We start from the raw sequence: 16,779 nt of genomic DNA, 5'->3' as shown, positions 1-16,779 counted from the left end.
AGTCAAGGAAAAAAGAGAATGGATAGTAGCCTTGACATGAGGGCCTCAAATTTAATAGGGTTAAAATAAAGGAATAGTGGGAGGAGGGTAATTTTAAAGGGCTGTAACAGAAGTTTACAGAAAAAATAGTTATATGCTAATTACATTTAAATAACATTTATGAATGTGAAAAAATCATTAGTATTTCCAGAGTCCATTACCTGAAGTAGAGTACAGAAGAATGTGATCATTTGAGAAGGTTAAGATACAAAAAATCTAAGTGTGAAAAGATTATATTATTTTTTCTCTGTGTTCAGAAGGGAAATATCAAATAAGCATGGGGTTCTGCTACCATTATTCATCATAAGCAGCACTTCTCTTCATTACTCCATTATTTGTGGAGTAAAGTACTGGTCAATGTAAGGATGTCAGAATCTGACCCCTATGTTATTAAACCAATCTGTGGGTTTATGCAACATGTACTTTTGAAGTCAAAGAAATAGAAACTGTAGTTAATGCTGCCAGAATAATATTTTCCTTTTTTAGAGTCAAATTATGTTTAATAAGGATTGTACAAGAAGTTTCCAGAGTTCTGATCCAAAAATGGCACTGACAGGAATCCATGATGAACTAGTCCGTCATCTAGAGCAGCTTGCAGAGATGGCATCTGACATTCTTCAGTTTCACAAGCAAACCACACTAGAGGCATTGCTAACTCTGTACATCCACTGTAGGGACATACTTTCCAGTCTGATAGATAAACAAATCTTCAAAAGGGAGGATTTTGAATGGACAAGGTACAAAGTTTTTAAATTATCATAGGTGGGGATGATAACAACATCTAATTACTTCCCATTATTGGACACTGTTTTCAGTTGCTTATAACTTTGCCATACTTTAAGCATTAGGGCTGAAATTTTCAATGCTGGGCTCAGAGCAGGTTTTTTTTTTTTTTTTAAATTTTGAATGAACCTAGGGGAAAATGCCTGTTTTCCTATGTTAAAAAATTCCAGTGACCTTTTCTTTGAGAAGCTGTGTCACTCCATACTTTACAGCAGGGGCTTGAAATTTGGCAGGGGAGTAGCCTTTGTGTCAGGGATATACCTTTTGCCAACCCTATCAAAAACTTCCTAAATTTGGCCAAGTTATATGCATTTGAGAAATCACAATTTGCACATGCCCAATAGAGACTTGCTGGAGCCTTTCAACTAAATTCCTCAAATATTCTGTCCATATTGGGCATGTTCCGGTTTGGGGCTTAGCAGAACTTTCCTGGCCATTGTAGCTCTGGGTTGCTGCTGGATAGGTTGGGGCCAAGCATCAGAACTGAGAGAAAGAAGCCAGTCTCTCTCCTGTGCTGTCAGTGCCCTCTTCCTCGCGCTGGGTCCATGGAGCATGTAGAAGGAAGCTGCCTGGTTCTAACGCAGAGGGGACGGGAGCTGGATAGGCAGGTAGATTGGGACTGGAAGTCAGGGAGGGAAATGGGAAGGGACTGGCTAGAGGGCACATGAGGAGTCAGGGTGAGGGAGGAGACTGGGACTGGCTAAGCAAAGAGACTTGGGCAAGGATCCAAGTGTGGGGACAACATTGAGATTGGATGAAGAGCCCAATGTTTCAAATAGCAGTATGTCAAAGTGCACTACAAAACTCTTACTTTGTGGTAGCAGGATCCACAAGACCTGTAGTGCCTGGCAAGCTAGTATGCTTGGTTTGCTATGTATTAACTGACCATGTAGACAAGTCCTCAGAGTTTGTGGTATTTTTACTCATATAGTCAGTATTCCATGTCATTATGATAAAGTGATGCTTTATTTTCAGTACCTAATGTAATTAGCTTTGCTTTCTAAATTTTCTCCTATTTATGATTATTATTTTTATTTGACTCTTCTTGCACCTTCAGCTCTATCTAATTTATCCCTTCATTTAAAAAATCCATGTATATTCCATACAGTGTATAGGTGTGATGTTAGTTCCTTTGTCATTAATTTTACAAGATTCTGATACACAAATATTATTTCAGGCAGTTGCGTTATGAATGGAATGAAATGAACACCACATGTAGGGTAGTTCAAGGTAATGCCTCCTTTATTTATGGCTATGAGTACTTGGGCTGTTCCTCTCGACTGGTTATTACACCACTCACCGACCGATGCTGGTTAACCCTTACTGGAGCACTACACTTGAATCTAGGAGGCTGTCCTGCTGGTCCAGCTGGTACAGGAAAAACCGAGACTGTCAAAGACCTGTCTAAAGTAAGTACCATATGCTGATAGGACAGAATAAATCCAGTGCATTTATGACATTTCCTTTTAGAGAAACTATAACCAGTAGTATTTCTGCTATACAGCTTTTGTCTGCATTCATCACTAATGGGTAACACATCCCACTTGTAGAATTTGAAGGCGGTCTAGTGCTGTTGTTGGAGGCTTCAGGACTCAGGTCAGACCACCATATCTTCTGCCTCCAACAACGCTGGCAGTTTTGTTTCGCTGTATAATTTACATTGTTATTTATTTTCTTGCGGTAGTGACTTGATTTCAGCTTTTAGCTCCTCTCTCACTTTCCTAAGGTGAAGAATTAATGGAGTATTGAGGCTCTCACCCTCTGCCTTCTCCAGTACTGTACTTCTTGAGTGTGATCCCACCACCCTCTACTGTCAGCAGAGAAGCCCTGCAGGCATGAGTCAAGTCCAAGAATTGTTATGGGCAGCATTTCAGGAACTTTCAAGGGCAAGCTTGAAACTTACTCCAACAAGTTGCCAACCCTCTCTCTGCCAGGGAATGGGGCTTTGGGTCAGACAGGTGTGCTGAAGCCTCAGCCTCAGGGTCAGCTCCAAGCCATGACCCATTATGGAAGGCTTGACTTAGGAACAAGACCACAGAGATGAGAACCCCTCACAGCCTGCTAAGGGGTAAATATTGCAAACACCAGAGACTCTAGGTACCAAAAAGACAAAAGCAAATGTGCCCTCAATAAAGCAGCAGTTTGTATAGTGAATGAACAAGCAATATAAAAATTGGGGTTTAAACCCTTTTTCTTTTGCCTTCCCACCCTGAGGAAGAGTTTGCTGGGGCTTTTCTCCTCAAAGAGGCTCTTTTACAGTGCTCTGTATCAAGTCCATTGCTCCTCCTCCACTCTGCAGCATAGAAACATAGAAATATAGCACTGGAAGGGATAGGACTCAATAGGGCATCTCATCCAGCCTCTGCACTGAGGCAGAACTAAGTATTACGTAGACCATTCCTGATGGTTTCTAACCTATTTTTAAAAATCTCCAATCACAGAGAGATTCCATAGCCTCCCTAGGTAATTTATTCCAATGCTTAAATAGCCTTACAGTTAGGACATTTTTCCTAATATTTAACCAAAATCTCTATTGCTGCTATTTAAGCCCATTACTTCTTGTCCTGTCCTCAGACAATAAGGAGAATACTTTATTGCCCTCCACTTTATAACAACCTTTTATGTACTTTAAGACTGTTATCATGTCCCCCTTCACTCATTTCTTCTTCAGACTAAACAAGTCCAATTTTTTCCATCATTCTTTGTTGGTCATGTTTTCAAGACCTTTCATCTTTTTTTCCCTCTCCTTTGGATTTTCTCCAGTTTGTCCACACCTTTCCTGAAGTGTGGTGCCTAAAACTGGACACAGTACTCCAGTTGAAGCTTTATCAATGCTAAGTAAAATGGAAGAATTACTTCTCATATTTTACTTACAGCACTCCTGTGAATACATCTGTAAGGGGGGACAGACTCCAGTTTTTCTTTTGCAGGTTCTGTCAGTTCTGTGTTGCTAGGCATCAGCCAATGAGAGCTCCTGGTACTTCTGCAGAACTGAGAGCAGAGGTCTGCCCTCTTACACTGCCTGTTCCCTTCTGAGCTGCTCTGCTTCCCTTTTGAAAGTCCGTCTCCAGTTTGCATAAGCTTTATAAGTGTGGAAGGGCAGGGTCATCTGGTACCAAAGTTGCTCCTTAACCCCTTGTTATTTAGTGTGGAGTTTGTATACCACATCCCATACCCTTCCCCTCAAAACAGGACCTGGGTTCATATCCTTCAGACCCAGGTCCCCACCCTCTCGGGAGGGAAAAATCTATGTTTTGGTGGGCCTTCTGAGCTCAGTGAAATACCTGAAAACTGTACCACTGTAAGGAAAGGTACCACTGTGTGATTCTGGGGTTGGCATACTTTATGGAGTTTAACCAGTGAAGAGGGGCAATGGTCTGTTACTAGTGAAAATGGATTTCCCAACAAATGCTGTCTTAGGGTCTAATCTACAGGCCATTTCACAGCTAAAGCTTCCTTTTCTATGACTGAACAGGCCACCTCCTGGGGAAACAGTTTTCTGTGTATATAGAGGACCCGGTATTCTTCTCTCTCAACTGCCTGGGAAAGAACTACACCCAATCTTACATCAGAGGTGTCTGTTTGTAGTGTGAACTTTTTGGAAAAGTCTGATTGGAGAAGTACTGGCTCCTGGCACAGATGATCTTTTAGAGTCCTAAATGCTCTGTCACTGTCCTCTGACCAAATGATTTTCTTAGGATTAGTGTCCTTCATGAGGTCTATGAGACATGCTGCAATCATGGCAAAGTCTGGTATGAATCTTCTATAATTTCCTGGTAGGCTCAGAAAGTGTTGTAGCTGTTTGTTTGTCATCGGGATAGGGCAGGTAGCTAAGATCTGTACTTTGCCAATTAGTGGTTGTAACTTGCCCCTCCCTGTGTTATAACTGAGGTATATAACTTCCTAGTTCGCCATCTTACTGTTGGCTATCTTTGCAGCTAGTCCTGCACTCTTGAAAGCCCATAGGATAGAAGTGACATGTCATAGGTGATTGTCCCAATTATGGCTATAAATCATGTTATCTATATAGGCTGAGCATATTGGCTGTGAAGTCACAGCACTTGGTCCATGAGTTTTTGAAAAGTAGATGCTACCCCTTGGAGGCAGAATGGCATAGTGTGGAATTGGTATTGACTGAATGGGGTGGATATAGCTGTCTTTTCCTGTGATTCTGAGTTCAGCGATTTCTCAGTACCCCTTTGTGAGGTCTAGGGCAGAGATGTATTTGGCAGCTCCCAGCCTTTCTAGTAATTCATCCACCCTGGGCATAGGGTAGGTGTCAAATCTCGTTATGGCATTTACATTTCTGAAATCAATACAGAAGCACATTGTCCCATCTGATTTTGATACCAGCACAATGAGACTTCTCCACTCACTGCAAGACCGATTCCTTTCTTTAGCAGGGCTGGGATGAACGTGCCTGCACTCTCAACCTTTAAATTCTATAATTATCCAGAGAGAGAAAGAGAGAAAATATTTGAAAGGTTTAAAAACCAAAGAGAGAGAATTTGTTTAGTATAATTAAAGTTGGTATAACTAGGGTAATGGCACATTTTACATCTAGGTTGGAGAAGACACTGGTAAATGTAACAGTAAGAATGAGACCACCACTGTCAGGGAGATGGACTAGATGACTACAAGGGAAGTCTCTTCCATCTGTAGATTCTGGGCCATGACAGTTTGCCTTCCTTACATGAAGAGTTTTATGGAGATCAGTAAACTATTCATTGTGAGTAAGAAGGACTTGGCCTTCTTATCCTTATAAGGATTTTAATGGGTATTGTATTTTTTGCAAACCTTAGTTGAATATAAAACAAATACTGTAGCTACGAAGAATGTAGACACTCTTTAGGGTAATGGTTGTTCAGAATAAAATTTCAGCCTTGTTTAAATGTTGAATCCTAAGAACACATATACATAATGGTTTCAAGCCATTCTGAAAATAATAAATAAATAATAAATCCCTAATGCAAAACCATTATAGTTGATGGAGTTGCATTAGGGATGGAACTGGCCCATTGCCTTTTATTCTTCCCTGTGTAGCTCTAAAATGTTGCATTATACCTTTAATTTATCATTTCCAAAGTGATTTTAATTGATACAGAAATGCATAATTAATTAAAGTTTACATCAGAGTCAGAAAGACAGTGATACTTGGAAGAACTTGTGTTATGGAGGTTGCTTGCCATTTTTTAATAATGAAGACCTAAAAGGTAGTTAATTGTGTCCATTTGTGATAAATTTTAAGGTTTTACTGACTGTCAAATTTATGAAACTCTAATTCAGAGCATATATTCTATAGTTGGTTGCACTAATAAGATGATACAGTGTCAGAGCGTTATATTTAAGATACATCTTATTGCTTTCAAATCAACTTTGTGAATAAAATTGGGCCATCAAGTTCATGTCAGTTTAGATGTGTTTCCCTCAACTACTGAAACAATTTTTGTTTTTTTTTCAAATTGATCATATTTTCATAAATATTTGGAACTAAGTCAAAGATGGTGTATGGTACATATCTGAGTGTAAGGCAGGGGTCAGCAACCTTTCAGAAGTGGTGTGCCGAGTCTTCATTTATTTACTCTAATTTAAGGTTTCGTGTGCCAGTAATACATTTTAACGTTTTTAGGAGGTCTCGTTCTATAAGTCTATAATATATAACTAAACTATTGTTGTATGTAAAGTAAATAAGGTTTTTAAAATGTTTAAGAAGCTTCATTTACAATTAAATTAAAATGCAGAGCCCCCCGGACCAGTGACCAGAACCCAGGCAGTGTGAGTGCCACTGAAAATCAGCTCATGTGCCGTCTTCGGCACACGTGCCATAGGTTGCCTACCCCTGGTGTAAGGGATTAAACTATATACATCAGTTCTAGTTTCCATAATAGCATGCTGGTGAGAATGTTGAGCCTTTTACCATGAGACCAAAATTCATCTGTTTTGGAAAGGATTAATTAAATATATTAGGTAGATGGTGCCAAAAATATTTGTGATGTCAATATTTTCTTATTTTTAATCTATTTCATTCAATTTGCTGTATTTAATACATACATTTTATTTACCAAAATGAAATCAGTTATTTTAGTCCTTTGTATAATTTTTATTTCTTGTCTTTTGATTGAGCCTTGAATTGTTCAGTATTAAAGTGCTTAGGAAACATATACTTGGTAGATATGTGTTAAAAACATGGATGTTTTCAGCTTCTTTTTGGCCCCTACTTTTTACTAAGGCCTGGTCTACACTAAGGGGTGGGGGTCGAACTAAGGTACGCAAGTTCAGCTACGCGAATAGCGTAGCTGAACTCGAACTACCTTAGTTGGAACTACTCACCTGTCCAGACGCCGCGGGATCGAAGTCCGCGGCTCCCCCGTCGACTCCGCCACCGCCGTTCGTGGTGGTGGAGTTCCGGAGTCGACGGGAGCGCGTTCGGAGTTCGATATATCGCGTCTAGATGAGACGCGATATATCGAACTCCGAGAAGTCGAACGCTACCCGCATACCCGGGCGGGTAGTATAGACGTACCCTAAGAGACAAAACTTAACTGCTACTTTTCTTCTTTTAGAATTGTATATTATTAGAGACTATTAGAAGCTTTGCTTCTATGATCCAAAAAGCTTCAGAAAATATTTACAAATATCACTGGAAAACTAATATGTGAGATGTTCACCTTTATTCATAAAACAGTAACACACCAAGCATGCAATGCTACAAAGTGTTGAGCACTTTCAACTCCCTTTGAATTGGACTTCAGAATACAATAGAATGTCAGAGTTACAAACACCTTGGAAATAGAGATTGTTCATAACTCTGAAATGTTCTGAACAAACTCTGAACAAAACATTATTGTGGTTCTTTTAAAAGTTTACAACAGAACATTGACTTAATACAACTTACAAATTTTACTATGCAGAAGAAAAATGCTTCTTTTAACCATCTTAATTTAAATGACACAAGCACAGAGACAATTTCCCTGCCTTGTCAAATCTTTTTTTAAACTTTCCCTTTATTTTTTAGTAGTTTACTTTAAACACAGTACTGTACTGTATTTGCCTTTTTTTTTTATTCTGCTCCTGCCTGATTGCATACTTCTGGATCCAAGAGAGCTGTGTGGTTGACTGGTCAGTTCACAACTCTGGTGTTCATAACTCTGAGGTTCTACTGTATTTGATATCTTACTGGAGGTTTTCAGGATCTCACAGGATCAGGTCTTATTTTCTCATATCTATCTTTTTATTCTCCATGTGTATGGCCAACCATTACAGAAGCTGTCTACTGAAATGAAAAAGAAAGAAAGCCCTCTTTTAAATGGTAAATTATATGTATACAAGTAATAAAAGAGAGTATATAAGGTAATCAGATGCATTAATTTAAAATAGCTGAATGAATTAGATAACTATTTCAGAACAAATAATTAGTATAGCAAATGGGAAATCTCACAATGCAGTGGCAGGAGCACCGGGGCCTTTAAATACCTGCCCGAGCCCTGCTACCCCAGGGTAGCAGCGGCAGGGCTCCCACTGTGATTTAAAGGGCCCGGAGCTCTGCGGTGGCCAGAGCCCCAGGCTCTTTAATTCACCCCTGGCCCCGGGGCTCCCAGCCGCCTCTGCAGCTGGTAGCGCTGGAGTGATTTAAAGGCCCTGGGGTGCTGGCTGGGCCTTTAAATCTTATCAGGGCCTTTAAATCTTGAAAGGCCATGCCTCTTCCGGTTGAGGCCAAGCCCTGGCTCAGGACTCCAGCATACTAGTAAGTCCTTTAATTTACTTTCACCCCTGCTTTTGAGTTTGGTACTGGGCATGCCTAAGTCCCAGGGCATAAGCCTGTTCTGGCTATAGAACGTCTGTTACTCAGTGATCCTCACTTCTATTGTTTAAACATTTTGGGAGAAAGACACATTAGGCATAAGTGTCCTATCTGCAGGGGGTTTAAGACCAGAGCTAAGTTTTCTAGGGAGGTAAGGCTTCCACACTGGAAGCCGCTTTGCATGCCTCTTAAAATCCAGCTGCTCAGTACATGGGGGTTCAGACTCCACACTGTCCAGGAGCATACCACCAGACTTGACAGTATCCCCCTGCCAGAGGGAGTCAGAGAGAAAACACCATTATCCTTCTCCGGTGCCAGATTTTACTTTTGGAATCAAAGTGTCAGGACATTCAGGCTATTTTTTTTAATTTCCTCATCTCCAAATTTTCTTATTAAATGTTTTATCTTCCACATTTTATTCTGAGTCATTGTGGGGGTGCTTGGATGAGTAAATTGGTATGATAGGTCTTCAATTCCCAATGGCTCAGCTGATTATTTTGGGAGATTTTAATGCTCAAATAGGTCCCCCAACAAACACAGTATCAAGGGAAGAAAACACTGAAAAGACTTTTTTAACTCCTGCCCTGTGCTAAGAATTTTCAATGCTAAAATAATATTGCAGATGCTCTATGGGGCTGAAGTTTGGTGTAGAGGCCAAATTTCAGCCTTAGTATTTTTTTAGGAGATTTTTAGTTCTCCCAGTTTCTACCCTGCCTCATTTTTACATTCCGAGATTGGTGGTTTTTCTGAAAGTAGTAGAATTTGTATAGCTTTTCTTAAATTTTGGTTTAAGATCTATACTCTTCCAAATTATAGATTGCCCTGTATTTGCCTTCAGGAGGTGGAGGAACAACCTGGGTACTCCTTATTTTCATGGTATAAGACCATCCATATTATTATAGTTAGGTTCGGTTTTTCTGTTAGTCCCTGTCAATATGTTTTAATCAATGTAATCAGCTCAGAGTGACAGATATTACCCAACATGAAGATATGGCTATGATTCATGATTTTAACTTTGACTTTGGGTTTTCTACTTTGAAGATTGCCCATGTTTTTAACTATATTTGAATTAATTATCAAATCCTAATTTATGTAAGATACATATTCTGTTAAAATTCCAGATCATGGAAACTGCTGTCCTTAAAGGTAGATATGAAAAAGTTCCTTCACGTCACCCTTTTTGCCCATTAAATCTGGAGCTTTGGAAGATCTACCTCATTATAGAATGATTATAGAATTTTGGATTGTAGAATTTTCCAGCTGCTGAAAGCAAGCTGAATTTTTCCTCTTTTGTTTAAAAAAAAAGAAGTTTTTTTTATCATCATCTCCAAAGATAATGATTTTAATATTTTCTCAGTCCACAGTAGTAATTAAATCAATGCAATTTTTTGCCCTATTAGCATTGTACCAAAGAAGAGGGGTTTTGTTAAGTTCTGATTGATATTTTAATATATTATATGGATATTGCTGCTGTTCTAGATTGTGTGTTTTTCTTTCTGTATTTGCAAGACGTATGTCATATGCCTATCTTAATTGTAAATGTAAAGAGTGATGATTTAGAAATGTAAAGGGTGAATCAGACCTACAATGAGGTTACTTCTCTTCTTTTAGAATCACTTATAAAAATTTGTCCATGAAAAACAATTCTTCAAAAATATGCTTTCAACAATTGTTATGTCTATAGGGATGACCTTATTCATACGCTGTTATTTTAATGTTTCAAGAAATGTGTCATATCTGCTCTAAAACAGTATTCTTTCCCTTAGGCCATGGGAAAACTCTGTGTGGTTTTTAATTGTTTTGAAGGTTTGGATTATCAGGTAAGGCATGTTATGTTCTTTATCACAAATAATTTGGCAGGATAATACTGCAAAGCAGAATAAATGATTTCATGTTTTTCCTCTTAGTTCTATCCTACAACTATAGTACATTTCTGGGTTAAAAACTGTGATTATGATAATAATACAAGGTTGTTTTTTTTAAGGCAAAGTGAATATAGTTAAATTTAGAGATTGGGTCAGGGAGCTGTGTGCAAATCTAGATCTGGAATATGTTTAGATTAGGATCAGAGAATGTGTTTTATCTACTGTTCTGCTCCCTTGAATAAATAAGATGATTTCTTTCTATTTTTTCTCTCACGCTCTTGTGAATAAAGGACATTGCAGTTTTTCAAGAATCAGTATTACCAAAATCATCTAAAGCTTCAGCTCTTAATACTAATTTCTGTTCTTTTTTCTTTTTTTTCTTAAGATGATGGGAAGATTCTTCTGTGGACTAGTTCAGTCTGGAACATGGTGTTGTTTTGATGAGTTCAATCGCATAGATATAGAAGTTCTGTCTGTAATTGCTTCACAAATTCAGACAATCAAGGCAGCAAAAGATAGCCATGTTATCAGGTATTTGTTTTCATTTCCTTGGTTCTTTTGCAAGTAATAATGCCTTATAGAACTGGCTATTTACTGCTTTAGGTCTAGAAAGGCACTTTAATTTCTTACACCTGTTCCACACTATGGGTATGTCTACATTACGGGATTATTCTGATTTTACAGAAACCGGTATTTGGAAACAGATTGTATAAAGTCGAGTGCATGTGGCCACACTAAGCACATTAATTCGGTGGTGGGCGTCCATGTACCGAGGCTAGCGTCGATTTCCGGAGCGTTGCACTGTGGGTAGCTATCCCATATTTCCCACAGTCTCCCCCACCCACTGGAATTCTGGGTTGAGATCACAATGCATGATGGGGCAAAAACAGTGTCGCGGGTGATTCTGGGTAAATGTCATCAGTCAGTCCTCCCTCCGTGAAAGCAATGGCAGACAATCATTCCACGCCCTTTTCCCTGGATTGCCCTGGCAGACGCCATAGCATGGCAACCATGGAGCTCGTTCAGACTTTTTTCACTGTTTTCGTATGTCTGCTCAATGCTGCTGACAGACGCGGTACTGCAGTGCTACACAGCAGCATTCACTTACCTTCACAAGTTTGCAGAGATGGTTATCAGCCCTATTGCACCGTCTGCTGCTTTGCAAATTGGCAGTGACGGTTACCAGTCATATTGTACCGTCTCCTGTTGTCATGGGTGCTCCTGGCTGGCCTCGGTGAGGTCGGCCGGGGGCGCATGGACAAAAATGGGAATGACTCCCCAGGTCATTCCCGTCTTTACGTTTTGTCTAAAGGTAGAGTCAGTCCTGCCTAGAATATCAGGCAAGCCTACTAAAGAACCAGAGAGGCAAACGGCCGCTCCGGGTCAGAGCCCCAGACATCCCGCTGAAATGATGAGCTGCATGCCATTCTAGGGGGTGCCCCTGCAACAACCCCACCCATTGTTTCCCTCCTCCCCCACCCCTCCTGGGCTACCGTGGCAGTTATCCCCCCATTTGTGTGATGAAGTAGTAAAGAATGCATGAATTGCAATCAGAGATAAAAGGCGAGGGGAGGCTGCCTCCAGCTGCTATAATATTCCAGGCAGGACTGAATCTCCATTAGACAAAGCTTAAAGAAGGGAATGACTGGGAGTCATTCCCATTTTTGCCCAGGCACCCCCGGCCGACCTCACCGAGGCCAGCCAGGAGCACTCACGGGATGATGATGACAACGGCTATCAGTCATATTGCACTGTCTGCCATCAGGAAGGGAAGGGGAGGGGATGCCGCTGTTTAGCGCAGCAGCACCGCGTCTGCCAGCAGCATCCAGCAGACATACGGTGACATTGAAAAAAGGCGAGAAACGATTTTTTTCCCTTTTCTTTCATGGGGGCGGAGGAGGACTGACAACATATACCCTGAACCACCCGCGACAATGTTTTTGACCCTTCAGGCTTTGAGAGCTCAGTCAAGAATGCAAATGATTTTTGGAGATTGCAGGAACTGTGGGATAGCTAGAGTCCTCAGTCCCCCATCTCTCCCTCCCTCCCTCCCTCCCTGAGCGTCCATTTGATTCTTTGGCTTTCCGTTACGCTTGTCTCAGCTCCTTAAGTTTCACGCAGCACTGTGTTGAGTCCCTGTTGTGGCCTCTCTCTATCATAGCCTTGGAGATTTTTTCAAATGCTTTGGCATTTCGTCTATTGGAATGGAGTTCTGATAGAACAGATTCATCTCCCCATACAGAGATCAGATTCAGTATCTCCCGTACGGTCCATGCTGGAGCTCTTTTTTGATTCTTAGACTGCATGGTCACCCGTGCTAATCGGCGCTCCACGCTGGGCAAACAGGAAATGAAATTCAAAAGTTTGCGGGGCTTTTCCTGTCTACCTGGCCAGTGCATCCGAGTTCAGATTGCTGTCCAGCGGTCACAATGCACTGTGGGATAGCGCCCGGAGGCCAGTACTGTCGAATTGCGGCCACACTAACCCTAATCCGAAATGGCAATACCAATTTCAGCGCTTCTCCCCTCGTCAGGGAGGATTACAGATACCGGTATTAAGAGCCCTTTATATCGATGTGAAGGGCTTCATTATGTGGACGGGTGCAGGGTTAATGCAGTTTAACGCTGCTAAATTCTATATAAACTCGTAGTATAGACCAGGCCTATGGTTGATCCTGTGCTGATGATAACCAGATTTAAACATTCCTAGCAGAGTTAAGATGGTTTCTCTTAAGCAGTCTGGGCAAGGTTTTTTTTTTTGTTTTGGTTTGCTAAGAACAATGATACAATTTACCTTGAAGGGGTTAGCTTCTATTATGATTGAATGAGCAGAGTATGGGGCAGAGGGAAATCCTTGTATACCTTGTTCAGAGGACAAGTTCTGCTAGTAACAAACACAGAAAACCAGAATATCTTTTTGGCTTCCCCACACTCCCAAAAAGGAAACAGAAAGCTAAATCATGCCATCATTCCCTCCATAGATACATAAGGCCCTAAATGCACTTGAATCACTTAGGTTCTGTTACATGTGACTGGGGAAGAGGGAACTGTGGAGGGGTTGCACAAGAGGAGGACATTGTACCCTCACTATAGCAGTGCTTGGTAGCAGCTCTCTCTGGAGCAGTGTGGAAGGGGATGTTTGAGCCAGGTGCGTAACAGGAGAGTTGTGGTTGACCAGACCCTGGACTGTGTAAATCCACTGACCAAAACACTTATGGTATGTATGCATGAGTGCAGAGGCTACAGTCATTATTATAGGCCATAGACTGCAGTAATAGATGCATTGGCCTTTCCTTCCCTACAATGGAGAATTTTCACCCTCACAGAGATTCTCTGTGAAAGGCCCATTCACTTGCACTTTGTACTTTGTTCAAGATTTGTCCCAGAGTCATTTATCTTTGTCTGTCTGCTCCCTCTCCCTCATAATTTTGCTTTGCTTTTATGCATTTTAAGGCTTCTGTGTCTTTTTAATATTTGTATTAACACATTATATTATTATCCAATTTAAATTTGCAGAAAATATTTTTATTTTTTCCCCTTTTTTGGGGTAAATGATTAATAATGTGCTTTATAACATAGATTTGTGCTGGAAGGAAAAGAAATCCGTATCAATACATCCTGTGGAATCTTTATTACCATGAATCCTGGGTAAGTGACAATAAAAACTAGACTTGTTTGAGAATGCCGAAGCATGAGCTTCAAAATTCCCCTTTGGTGCTCATACAGATTAAACTCTGGGCTGCTTTTTGGCATTAGTTTATCTTCCAGATCAGTTAGAATATTTGTCCATTTAGTAACTAAAGAGTTGCTCTCTTTTTTCTGTTGCTTGTTCCAGGATCCGAAAGGAATGATGAGACTATTTTTCCTAATTTATGGTCATCATCTGTCCCTTAAGGCTCAGCATGTTGCTTTCTAACATATTTGCTCAAAATGAAGAGAGCAAATTATTTTTCCTATAAAATAGTAAACTATATTTTTCCTCTTTTTCTCAATATATTTTGTATACCTTCTATGTCATGAATTCATCATTTCTTGCCTCCCCATTTCCCTCTCTCTCTTTATAGACATAACATTTGTAACTTTTCCCCTGTCAAATGGATTTATAATATATAGTGGTATTTGCCTCCTCTGCAAGTCATGTGATTCTTCCTTTATGAAATCTCTGAAAATCTGTTTTCTTCATCATCCTTAAACCCTAGTCTAAGCTTTGGTAACCACTTGTCTCAGCTACTGAAACCCCAGGGGTCATCAATATGCAGGCTGTGGGCCAAATCTGGACTGCCAGATGCTTTTGAACACAACCAGAAATATTTTTATTTACTTATTATTATCATTATTGTTATTTTTATTATTTTCTCTGGAGTCTGGACCTTGACTATATCTTGACCATAAAAATTGAACCTGGACAAAAAAAGTAATTGACTTATTCCTGTTTACTCCATGGGCTCCCTGGCTTGTCCCCTTGCATCCCTGCAATCTATTCAAGACACTGCTGCCACAATTATCTTCCTCTCTGGCCACTATTGTTGACACTCCCATGTTTCAATCCCTGCATATTGGGTTGCAGTCACTTATCGCCTCAAATCTGAGCTGCTTGTCCTCCATTTCAGCCTTCTGTGTCTGTACTTCTCAGATCTTATTTCTGCTTACCTCTCCTCTCATTGTCTGCTTTTCTTTCAAGTTACCTGCCTAGCAGCTGGTTTGGTATTCTTCTCCCACTTCAATCCCAGGGCTGCCCAGAGGGAGGGGCAAGTGGGGCAATTTGCCCTGGGCCCCGCAGGGACCCCCATGAGAGTTTTCGGGGCCCCTGGAGCGGGGTCCTTCCGCTCCGGGTCTTCGGCGGCGGGGATTCCTTCCACCCCGGGGCGAGGAAGGACCCCCTGCCGCTGAATTACCACTGAAGCAGGACCCACCGCCGAAGTGCTGGGTCTTTGGGGCACTTTGGCGGCGGGTCCCGGAGCGGAAGGACCCCCTGCCACCAAATTATCACTGAAGCAGGGCCCCAGGCCCCCTGAATCCTCTGGGCGGCCCTGTTCAATCCTCTTTCTATATTGTTACAGATCTGGCTGAGTTCCCACTGTTGGACAGGTTTCAGAGTAGCAGCCGTGTTAGTCTGTATCCGCAAAAAGAACAGGAGTACTTGTGGCACCTTAAAGACTAACAAATTTATTTTAGCATAAGCTTTCGTGAGCTACAGCTGTTGGACACTCACTAAACTGCTGTGAGGAAACCTAAATGTTGAATCCAGCTTGTCTTTAGCTTGCTGGGGCTGGACAGAGTTTAATCTCAGTTTTGGCTTTGGGTACACAGTCCAGGTGCAGACCTTTTGTCAGTGGGGCCCCAGATGCCCCAGTTGCCTAGGCCCTGAAAATTTAGTGTCATTTCCCCCAAGCATCTACAGCAGCTTTTGCATATTCCCTAGAATGCCAGCAAAGGTGCGAGTCTTCTGGCTTAGTTTTCCTCTTCAGGGGTACATGATAGTGAAAGCCAGCCAATAGATAGACTTTGCACAGGATTCTATTACATATTTTCTCTTTACTTAGAAACATGAGAAAAACACAGATCTATATAAAATAATTAACACACCTGTACACATATCCCTGCCTCAGCCTCCTCTTTCGCTGGAGAGTTCGTTGGGCTTGGTTAGAAACCTACTGTTAGTATTTGTGCCACGAGTGCTCCCTCCCCTCCAAAGCTCAGCTGCAGATTATTGCCCAAAGGCTAATGCCCAGACACTTAATGGGTCGTTGGACAGGATAGGTGACAGGTGCCCCACACTGGGCCCAGTGGTGGTAAGTCTGTAATGTTAAATGCCCCGCTAACCCCAAACCAATGCAGGAACTTGGGCCCAGTGAAACTTGGAAAGAGGACACAAGGCTGATAGACTACAAGGACCAGATGCAATTGTCTGCTACTCCTGTGGACAACAGCGACATAGGTTTTGTGACTGCCCATCCATAGAGTGTAACTTTGTGCATGTATGGACAAGAGAGAATAGGGCACAGAGAAAAGCCCTAGGAAATCTCACAATTCCAGTAGAGGCAAATGTACAGTGATTATGCTGATCCATAGAATAAAAGTTTAAGGATGTGTCCGCATATGAGGTGTCTGAATCTGCATAGGTCTTACACTCTTCTAAAAGAGATTGGAAACATATCTGTAGATAATTAATTATCTCCTGCCTGTTTTTATACCAAAACTAATGATGTGCATGCATGCATTTATATGTATTCAAAACATCTAAACTTAAGGGAAATTGTTATAACCTGGCAATCCTAAAGTAAATTATCTG

General features: G+C 41.1%; 1 protein-coding gene across 1 annotated transcript in view; it reads left to right on the top strand.

The window, feature by feature from the left end:
* Positions 1-16,779, top strand: part of DNAH14 (dynein axonemal heavy chain 14) — a 471,830-nt gene that overhangs the window by 187,591 nt on the left and 267,460 nt on the right. The window contains exons 30-34 of the mRNA XM_045010332.1: positions 526-776; positions 2,000-2,231; positions 10,390-10,443; positions 10,874-11,019; positions 14,067-14,135. Of these exons, the coding sequence (XP_044866267.1) occupies positions 526-776; positions 2,000-2,231; positions 10,390-10,443; positions 10,874-11,019; positions 14,067-14,135 (752 nt within the window). The remainder of the gene's footprint in view (positions 1-525; positions 777-1,999; positions 2,232-10,389; positions 10,444-10,873; positions 11,020-14,066; positions 14,136-16,779) is intronic.

The sequence above is a fragment of the Mauremys mutica genome, chromosome 3 (genome assembly GCF_020497125.1).
Source record: "Mauremys mutica isolate MM-2020 ecotype Southern chromosome 3, ASM2049712v1, whole genome shotgun sequence".
Classification (NCBI taxonomy): domain Eukaryota; kingdom Metazoa; phylum Chordata; order Testudines; family Geoemydidae; genus Mauremys; species Mauremys mutica.
Note: the sequence above shows the minus strand (reverse complement) of the source record. Positions and strands in the feature narration are given on the sequence as shown.